Source organism: Anomaloglossus baeobatrachus, chromosome 5, assembly GCF_048569485.1.
Source record: "Anomaloglossus baeobatrachus isolate aAnoBae1 chromosome 5, aAnoBae1.hap1, whole genome shotgun sequence".
In the NCBI taxonomy this organism is placed as follows: Eukaryota; Metazoa; Chordata; class Amphibia; order Anura; family Aromobatidae; genus Anomaloglossus; species Anomaloglossus baeobatrachus.
In genome coordinates, this window is record NC_134357.1 from 269,305,549 (window position 1) to 269,316,354 (window position 10,806).

The 10,806-nt window shown below is 50.1% G+C and overlaps 1 protein-coding gene across 1 annotated transcript in view; it reads right to left on the minus strand.

The window, feature by feature from the left end:
- LOC142309958 (proteoglycan 3-like) overlaps positions 1 to 10,806 on the minus strand; it is a 53,777-nt gene that overhangs the window by 6,379 nt on the left and 36,592 nt on the right. Inside the window, exon 3 of the mRNA XM_075347430.1 lies at positions 10,454 to 10,588. Within this exon, the coding sequence (XP_075203545.1) occupies positions 10,454 to 10,588 (135 nt within the window). The remainder of the gene's footprint in view (positions 1 to 10,453; positions 10,589 to 10,806) is intronic.

Sequence of the window (10,806 nt, forward strand, 5' to 3'; positions counted from 1 at the left end):
TGCCCTCCCTCTCCCTCTTTTTACAACACCCTGCACTTCAGCGCCAACGGCCCCTTTCTCCGGTCTCCACGGACCTCCCCGGGGCTCGCTCCACCTGTGGAGAGCTGGACTACCTGAGCTGCGTGAACACCAGCCCCGGAGGAGAGTGACATCTCGCAGCGGCAGCTAATTCCTGGCCGCGCACTATGGGTGGCGCTGCAAAGCATCCCCCATCCTCATCCAACACCGCTCCTGGGAGAGGGAAAAGTCGCAGGAAGGGTCGGCGGTGGAGGAGGCCGATATCCCTGTCGCCACTCCACCCGGTGACACGCTACCCAGGGACCCTTCACCCTCCTTCCATCCCCCTTTTACACCAGACACCTTGCACCCGCCTGTTTGTTTTTATATGTAGCCGACGGGGCCACGGAGCCGGGTCAGGCCAGTCACAGCAGCAACCCTACCAAACCACTGGCCCCATGAAGAGTAACCCCTTAGGCAGGGCTGTATTTTTCCTTCGTGCTGCCCTAGGCACTTTAAGTGGTAGCGCCCCTTAGTGACAACGTAACACTATGAGTTTTCGCACACGACATCTGTTTAAGGCAGATCTACTCTGTAAAACACTTGAAAAAGTATCAATGAGAAACGAAGGGCACTAACCCCCCCCCCCCATGGTGATCACCCTGGGCACATCAAAACATAGCATGAGTATAAAATATTCCCACCACACCGTCCCCACTTATATACTGTGACTATCACACTGCCCCTAATAAACTACACACTGCCCTCCCTTATAAATTATACCCACCACACCTTCCTCAATTATGAAATATGATCTGCACATTGACCTCACATCATGCTGCCCCCTCCTCACAGTGTCCCATGCATGCTGCCCCCTCCTCACAATGTCCCATTGCTTGCTGCCCCCTCCTCACAATGTCCCATGCATGCTGCCCCCTCCTCACAATGTCCCATGCATGCTGCCCCCTCCTCACAATGTCCCATGCATGCTGCCCCCTCCTCACAATGTCCCATGCATGCTGCCCCCTCCTCCCAATGTCCCATGCATGCTGCCCCCTCCTCCCAATGTCCCATGCATGCTGCCCCTTCCTCACAGTGTCCCATGCATGCTGCCCCCTCCTCACAGTGTCCCATGCATGCTGCCCCCTCCTCACAATGTCCCATGCATGCTGCCCCCTCCTCACAATGTCCCATGCATTCTGCCCCCTCCTCACAATGTCCCATGCATTCTGCCCCCTCCTCAGTGTCCCATGCATGCTGCTCCCTCCTCACAATGTCCCATGCATGCTGCCCCCTCCTCACAATGTCCCATGCATTCTGCCCCCTCCTCAGTGTCCCATGCATGCTGCTCCCTCCTCACAATGTCCCATGCATGCTGCCCCCTCCTCACATTGTCCCATGCATGCTGCCCCCTCCTCAGTGTCCCATGCATGCTGCTCCCTCCTCACAATGTCCCATGCATGCTGTCCCCCCTCACAATGTCCCATGCATGTTGCCCCTCCTCCCAATGTCCCATGCATGCTGCTCCCTCCTCACAATGTCCCATGCATGCTTCCCCCTCCTCACAATGTCCCATGCATGCTTCCCCGTCCTTACAATGTCCTATGCATGCTGCCCCCTCCTCACAATGTCCCATGCATGCTGCTCCCTCCTCACAGTTTCCCATGCATGCTGTTCCCTCCTCACAATGTCCCATGCATGCTGCTCCCTCCTCACAGTTTCCCATGCATGCTGTTCCCTCCTCTCAATGTCCCATGCATGCTGCCCCTCTCCATGAGCTCCTAATGCTGCCTTCCTCTTTTCCATAATGACACCTCCATGCTGCCCCATTCATCATACGAAGACCACCGCACTAACGCTTATGCTGAGACACCCCTCCCACACACACACACACACACACACACACACACACACACACACACACTACCCCACTCTTGATATTGACTCCCCTACATTGCTCCACTCCATACTGAGCCCACACATGCTGCCCCTTCTCCATAATGAGCTCCCAATGCTGCCCCCCTCTCAGTCCTTACACTCCCCCGCCATCGATTTTGTCATTGCACTATCCCTCAACCCTTGTCCTCTGTCTCTAGGATTGGCCCCTCTCTCCCATTCCCCCAGCAGCAGCCACTCCCCCGCCTTCACCAGCAGCCTCTCCCCCAGCATCAGCCTCTCTCCCCCCCAGCATCAACCTCTCTCCCCCCAGCGTCCCCCAGCTTCAGCCTCTCCCCCCAGCCTCCGCCAGCTTCAGCCTCTCTCCCCCAGCTTCCCCCCAGCATCAGCCTCTCTCCCCCAGCTTACCCCAGCATCAGCCTCTCTCCCCCAGCTTCCCCCAGCATCAGCCTCTCACCCCCAGCTTCCCCCAGCATCAGCCTCTCTCCCCCAGCATCAGCCTCTCTCCCCCAGCCTCTCTCCCCCAGCATCAGCCTCTCTCCCCCAGCATCAGCCTCTCTCCCCCAGCTTCCCCCAGCATTAGCCTCTGCCCCCAGCATCAGCCTCTCTGCCCCCAGCATCAGCCTCTCTTCTCCCAGCCTCCCCCAGCATCAGCCTCACTCCTCCCAGCCTCCCCCAGCATCAGCCCCCCCAGCATCAGCCTCCACCCTCCCAGCCTCCCCCAGCATCAGCCTCCCCCCTCCCAGCCTCCCCCCTCACAGCCTCTCCCAGTATCAGCCTCCCCCAGCATCAGCCTCACCCAGCATCAGCCTCTCTCCTCCCAGCCTCCCCCAGCATCAGCCTCTCTTCTCCCAGCCTCCCCCAGCATCAGCCTTTCTCCTCCCAGCCTCCCCCAGCATCAGGCTCCCCCAGCATCAGCCTCCCCAGCATCAGCCTCTCTCCTCCCAGCCTCCCCAGCATCAGCCTCCCTCAGCATCAGCCTCCCTCCTCCCAACCTCCACCAGCATCAGCTTGCCCCCTCCCAGCCTCCCCCAGCAAAAGCCTCCCTTCCTAGACTCCACCAGCATCAGCCTCTCTCCTCGCAGCCTCCCCCAGCATCAGCCTCCCTCAGCATCAGCCTCTCTCCTTCGAGCCTCCCGCAGCATCAGCCTCTCCCAGCATCAGCCTCCCTCAACATCAGCCTCTTTCCTCCCAGCCTCCCCCAGCATCAGCCTCTCTCCTCCCAGCCTCCCCCAGCATCAGCCTCCCCCAGCATCAGCCTCCCCAGCATCAGCCTCCCCAGCATCAGCCTCTCTCCTCCCAGCCTCCCCCAGCATCAGCCTCCCTCAGCATCAGCCTCCCTCCTCCCAACCTCCACCAGCATCAGCTTGCCCCCTCCCAGCCTCCCCCAGCAAAAGCCTCACCCCTCCTAGCCTCCCCCAGCTCAGCCTCTCTCCTCGCAGCCTCCCCCAGCATCAGCCTCCCTCAGCATCAGCCTCTCTCCTTCGAGCCTCCCGCAGCATCAGCCTCTCCCAGCATCAGCCTCCCTCAACATCAGCCTCTTTCCTCCCAGCCTCCCCCAGCATCAGCCTCTCTCCTCCCAGCCTCCCCCAGCATCAGTCTCCCTCAGCATCAGCCTCCCTCCTCCCAGCCTCCCCCAGCATCAGCCTCCCCCCTCCTAGACTCCCCCAGCATCAGCCTCTCTCCTCCCAGCCTCCCCCAGCATCAGCCTCCCTCAGCATCAGCCTCTCTCCTCCGAGCCTCCCGCAGCATCAGCCTCTCCCAGCATCAGCCTCCCTCAGCATCAGCCTCTTTCCTCCCAGCCTCCCCCAGCATCAGCCTCCCTCCTCCCAGCCTCCCCCAGCATCAGCCTCCCTCCTCCCAGCCTCCCCCAGCATCAGCCTCCCCCAGCACCAGCCTCTCTCCTCCCAGCCTCCCCCAGCATCAGCCTCTCTCCTCCCAAACTCTGTGTGGGGCACAGCTGCAACTCGCACTGTGGGAGCACTTTCACTTTGAAGTTACTGAACCAAATCTGCATCTTCTGGCAAAAATCTGCATCATTACCTCATCGCGAGTTGATGCATTTTTTTTGCTAAAAGATGCAGATTATTTGGTGCAGAAATTTGCAGTATAAATTTCAGCAACAAATCTGCATCTTCTGGCAAAAAACCTCAGTTTTTGTGCAGTTTTCTGCCAAAAGTTGCAGATTTTGTGCAGTAATGTTTCAGGGCAGCTGTGAAGCCCGCAAACCTTAAAGGAGCCTTTAAAAAAGCCTTTAAGTTTCTTGGAGTTCCCAGCTGTTGGGACACCTGTAGGCTTTGAACTCCGGTAACAGTTCACAGCCTACATATGTAGGAATTAATAAAGTGGTGAAAGAGGGTGGCTTTTTGTCTTAATAAACGATTTTTTGGCTGTTTGTGTTTATTTCTTTTCACCTACAGATTATTATTGGTGGGTCTCATAGACACCTGCTATTACTAATATAGGGCTTAGTGACAGCTGTGAGCTGACATTAACCACTTATTACCTCAACTGCCACCACATCAAGGCAATCGGGAAGAGCCAGGTAAAGTGCTGGGATTGTTGCATCTAATGGATGCAGCAATACTGGACAGCTGCAGGCTGCTATTTTTAGGCTAGGGGGGCCAATACGCATGGGTCTCCCAAGCCTGGGAATACCAGCCCCCAATTGTTGGGTTTATCTTGGCTGGGTCTCAAAATTGGGGGGACAACACGCTGTTTTTTTTTAAAAAATTATTTATTTAACCCCTTCAGCCCCGGGGCACATTCCTTTTTTGAGTTTTTGTTTTTTGCTGCCCTTCTTCTGAGAGCCGTAACTTTTTTATTTTTCTGTCAATCTTGCCATATGAGGGCTTGCTTTTTGCGGGACAAGATGTACTTTTAAATGAAACCATAACTTTTACCATATGGTGTACTGGAAAACAGCAAAAATATTCCAAGTGTGGAAAAACTGCAAAAAAAGTGTGATGGCACTATAGTTTTTGGGATGTTTTATTCACGGTGTTCACTATCTGGTAAAACGGATGTGTGGGTATGATGCCTGAGGTTGGTGCAAGTTTGTAGACACCAAACATGTATAGGTTTACTTGTATCTAAGGGGTTAAAAAAATTCACAAGCTTGTCCAATAAAAGTGGCGTACGTTTTGCGCCATTTTCTGAAACCCGTAGAGTTCTCATTTTTTAGGATCTATGGCTCAGTGACATCTTATTTTTTGCGCCTTGAGCTGACGTTTCTAAATGGTACCATTTTTGCGCAGATGCTACGTTTTGATCGCCTGTTATTGCATTTTGCTAAAACTTGCGGCGACCAAAAAACTTAATTTTGGCATTTGGAATTTTTTTGTCACTACGCCGTTTACTAATCAGATTAATTGATTTTATATTTTGATAGATCAGACAATTATGAATGCGGCGATACCAAATGTGTATGATTATTTTTTTTAACCCTTTAATTTTCAATGGGGCGAAAGGGGGGTGATTTGAACTTTTAAGTTTTGGTTTTTTTTTTTATTTTTTTAAAACTTTTTTTACCTTTTTTTTATTTTACTAGTCCCCCTAGGGGGCTATAGCGATCAGCAATCCGATCGCTCTGATCTATCTGCTGATCACTGGTATACAGCTGTAAACAGCAGATACAGTCACTTCCTGCTTCCCTGGCCTCCGGGCTGGGTGAAAACGAAAGTGAAACGTCATAGCTGCAGGCGTCATCACATGACCCTGTGCTACCATGGCAACCACCAAAAGTCACGTGATCACTCACGTGACTTCCGGAGGGACCGGCGGTAAGTGAAAATCTTCACCGCGCGTATATACATCTCGCTGCCAGACTTTGGCAGCGAGATGTAAGGGCTTAATGTTACGGGTGGAATGCGATTCCACTCGTAACATGCAGACACACATGTCAGCTGTTGAAAACAGCTGATATGTGCGCCGATCGCCGCCGGGGGCGGGGCTTAACGGGACTTGCTTCATGACAGATCCGTCCATGGTCGTGAAGGGGTTAATTAATTTAAAAAAAAAAACCTTGTTCCACTTAATTTGATATACAGCCAAGATAAGCTCACGGCTGGGGGCTGCAGCCTTTAGCTGTATGCGTTATCTTTGTTAGGTATCACAATATGGGGGGCCCCTCCACCAATTTTTTTTATTTATTTATTTATTTTTACATCAGACTCACATAGAGTCTGATTAGAAGGGGTGAGTTATGCTGCCACTCAGTGTGGGGGTGCTGTCTGACTACAATCTCTCACAGATGCCGGTGGGCGGGGGAAGCAGTGAATATGTATGAGGCTAATGAGTGGCCCCAGAAGAAGAATGAGAGGCCACGAGTGCAGTTACGCACTGGAAACTAGTAACTATGAAGCAATTCCTCCTACCCTTTTTTACCACCATTTTTAAACACCGGAGTCTGGTCCCCATAGACTTACATGGGGACCGGCATCCATTCAGATACCCGGGATCAATCCCGGGCCTGAGCCAGTTTTTTTTTTTTTTTAAACTCGGTTAGACCCGCCGACCCCGGGTATCTACGAGTCCACCCATCACTAGTTAGTACCCCCAAAAGATGCACTTGGAAAAAACAGTCCAAGTGCATAGTGTGAGAGAAAAGATTCCATTTTGTTACTCTTTTATCTATCTTTTCTTATAATTCCTGCTTCTATTCATGCCCCTAAATTGCTATTGGCTACATCTTTTGGCGGGAAGTTTCCTTTGTCTATGACATTATTTAAATACAAAAATCCTGTTTAGTACACCATACATAACTGTGCTGTATTGATTTTCCAAGATCTCAAAGCATACTTTAATATTTGAAGTTCAAAAGGCATAGAAGGGAGTGGATTTCATCTCACATGGCTTATATGCTACTAGATTTCTCATAACTGGTCCATCTCTACATTTTACACATGGGCTACTATTTTTATCGAGGGATAAGGTTCCCTTTACAAGATTTAACAGTTTTCAATTAATTTGTTGATAGCCTTAGACACAGCATATATACAGCACACCAAAAGTTTGGACACACCTTCTCATTCAAAGAGATTTCTTTATTTTCATGTCTCTGAAAATTGTAGATTCACATTGAAGGCATCAAAACTATGAATTAACTCATGTGGAATGAAATACTTAAAGAAGTGTGAAACAACTGAAAATATATATACAGGGAAAGAGACAGACCGGGAAAGAAAGAGACAGACCGGGAAAGAAAGAGACAGACCGGGAAAGAAAGAGACAGACCGGGAAAGAAAGAGACAGACCGGGAAAGAAAGAGACAGACCGGAAAAGAAAGAGACAGACCGGGAAAGAAAGAGACAGACCGGGAAAGAAAGAGACAGACCGGGAAAGAAAGAGACAGACCGGGAAAGAAAGAGACAGACCGGGAAAGAAAGAGACAGACCGGGAAAGAAAGAGACAGACCGGGAAAGAAAGAGACAGACCGGGAAAGAAAGAGACAGACCGGGAAAGAAAGAGACAGACCGGGAAAGAAAGAGACAGACCGGGAAAGAAAGACAGACCGGGAAAGAAAGAGACAGACCGGGAAAGAAAGAGACAGACCGGGAAAGAAAGACAGACCGGGAAAGAAAGACAGACCGGGAAAGAAAGACAGACCGGGAAAGAAAGACAGACCGGGAAAGAAAGACAGACCGGGAAAGAAAGACAGACCAGGAAAGAAAGACAGACCGGGAAAGAAAGACAGACCGGGAAAGAGACAAACCGGGAAAGAGACAGACCGGGAAAGAGACAGACCGGGAAAGAGACAGACAGACATGCAGACAGGGACACAGACAGGCAGACTAGAAAGGAGGAGACAGCCAGAGAGACAGACAAAGATAGATGGGGAAATGTGGCTCCTCTGAGGCTTCCGTCGCCACAGAGATATTGCACCTCAGCCAGACGTGTGATATCCCATCCTGGGTAAGAATGGGGTCACATACCGGTCCACAGACTAAACTTGCACACACCAATTGGTAGGCATACACTGGGTCAGGGATAGTGGCAGCAACCCCCATAGATGTATTCATGGGGCCAGAAGTCCCATTTCTGGTCCCAATAGTGTGGGTGGGGCCTAGGCAGTGGCTGTGTGGGAGGAGTCAGAAAGAGTGAGTAGATAAGGGAACCAGGAAGTTCTAGTTCAGTCAGTCAGCCTGTCAGGCAGTGAGAGAGAAGGAAGAGAGGGAGATAGTTACCTCAGGAAAGTGAAGTAGAAGAGAAAGTGACAGAAAGAAGTTCCTGGTGGAGATTCTGGGGTCTAGTTAGGCCCAGGTGACACCTAAAGAAAGAAAGGATTCCAGGGCCACGGTAGGGCATATTGGCTCGTGGCCTGTTCCACTGGAAGATCGGGTGGAGGGATCTGGCTGCATTCGGGGACACAGATCCCCGGTGAAGGGGGCAAGATACAACTACGGTTAGCCCCCTTTGTACAGGCCCTGTGGTGGAGGCCAAGACCAGTTCAGCTAAAAGAGTCAAGGCTAAGAAGTCAGTCAGGAAAGACACAGGAGGGGTGCACCGGTATTGACCTCTGAACTACCCGGGATCGGCGGCGGCCCCTGACAGCGGATCCTGGCACGCCGTGGGCAACCGGTCCGCGGCAGAATTGAACTGAACAGTGAGTAAAACATCTGAACTGCAAGCCCTGTGTCGTCTGTTTTATCCTACACTGCATCTACAACACCATAGACTTTACCAAGCACCAAAGGTTGCCCCGGGGCACCTGCTCTGCCTGTGGAAAGACAGAAAACACCTTAGCTGCCATAACATCAGCCCCGGAGGTCCCTTCCAGCAGCTGCGGCCCTAAAGAGCTGCAATTTACCACAGGTGGCGTCACGAATCTTTCATAAACATTATCACCATCTCCCCCAATATCGCCACATTTTGTATTGACTCCACCAGGGTCTCTGAGTCGGGCCCCGCCACCGCTGAGTACCCCGGACTAGTCCGGCCCGACACAGTCACCTAAGGCCCTGGGGTGGGCGAGTCAGAAAGACACAGACCTTGATAGAGACAGATGGGGAAAGACACAGAGAAATAGAGACAGACAAAGACAGGCAGACAGGGAAAGAGACAGACCGGAAAAGACACAGACAAAGAGGCGATGAGACAGACGGGGAAAGAGAAAGACCTGGGAAAGAGACAGATGGGGAAAGAAACAGAGATAGAGACAGAGACAGGCAGACGAGGAAAGAAGCAGACCTGGAAAGAGACAGACAGGGAAAGAGACAGACAGACAGATGGGGAAAGAGACAGACGGGGAAAGAGACAGACAGAGCACATTACTTGGCCAATTTAGTTAAATCTGTGTGGAATATCTGTGGTGTTGAAATATATGCTGTGAAATGCTTCTATTAGCTTAGTTTTTGCCTTTTAATAATTACATTTCTATTTGTTTTGTGGTTTTTGTGTGCAGAATACATTTTTGTTAATACATTCTATTTTGTTAACTATATACAGAATATATAGAATACAGAATATATAGAATATTTATATACAGAATAAATAATATATAACTATATACAGAATATATATATTCTGTTTAAAGTAGCTACCCACAATGGGAACAGTAGGCGGCTAGATTGTATCACTTTACACACTGATGGAAATCTAGGTTTGTATAAAAAAATAGGGAACTGTAGAAGACCTTATAAAGAAATTTGTGATTCCACTGCAAGTCCCCTAATGCTATGTATAAAATCTGATTGCTTCAGCAGTCACTTGGCTCCCAAATAGGTTCATCTGTTTATCATACAAAAGACCTCAATACCACTAAAGCCTGCTTTACACGCTACAAGATATCTTACGATGTGTCGGCGGGGTCACGTCGTAAGTGACGCACATCCGGCATCGTAAGGCATGTTGTAGCGTGTGACAGCGACGTGCAATTGCGATTGAACGAAAAACCGTTCATCGCATGCACATCGTTCATTCCTGACGAATTGAACGTCAGATTGTTCATCGTACCCGGGGTAGTGCACATCGCAGTGTGTGACACCCCGGGAACGATGAACAGATCTCACCTGCCTCCTGCGGCTCCTGGCCCACAATGCGGAAGGAAGGAGGTGGGCGGGATGTTTGTCCCATTCAGCTCCGCCCCTCCGCTTCTATTGGCCGGCTGCCGCGTGACGTCGATGTAACGCCAAAGGTCCCTCCCACTCCAGGAAGTGGACATTCGCCGCCCACATCGAGGTCGTATGGAAGGTAAGTATGTGTGACGGGGGTTAATCGTTTGTGCGGCACGTTCAACAAATGGAACGTGCTGCACATATGATGGGGGCGTTGCAGCGTGTAAAGCAGGCTTAAGACTGCCGGAAGAGATGCCAAAATCCAATGAGAAGAAGGTCCGTAACCCAGGACTAGCTCCATTCCTCTTTTATATGTGCATGAATATCCATAAGATAACAATAGAGTAAGGAACGGGAAACAACTGGCAGTTCAATTCCAGAATGGGCCTAATGTCATTACCAATCTTTGTAGGAAGTCCATTATTGATTCTTTCTATAGGGCCCCTAAACATAACATAACATTTACTAGAAGATGCCTTAAGTGTAGAAAATGTTGCCGTACTTACTGTGCCTCTCTTATAGACACCAATCCAAACATAGCGGGAATTGTTAACACTTCTTTTAAGTAACTTTTGCAGATTGTTATTTTCTGAATAGCTATGAATAGAGCTCAAATATCCTCTCCGATTACGACAAGCGCCCTATGAAAGAAAAATATGGAAAAAAAAGTAAAACTTGTATTATAATACTAATAGAGTTATACACACATGGCCAAAATTGTTGGTACCCCTCGTTTAATTAAAGAAAAACCCACAATGGTCACAGAAATAACTTGAATCTGACAAAAGTAATAATAAATGAAAATTCAATGAAAATGAACAAATTAAAGTCAGACATTTCTTTTCTGCTTCCACAGAAT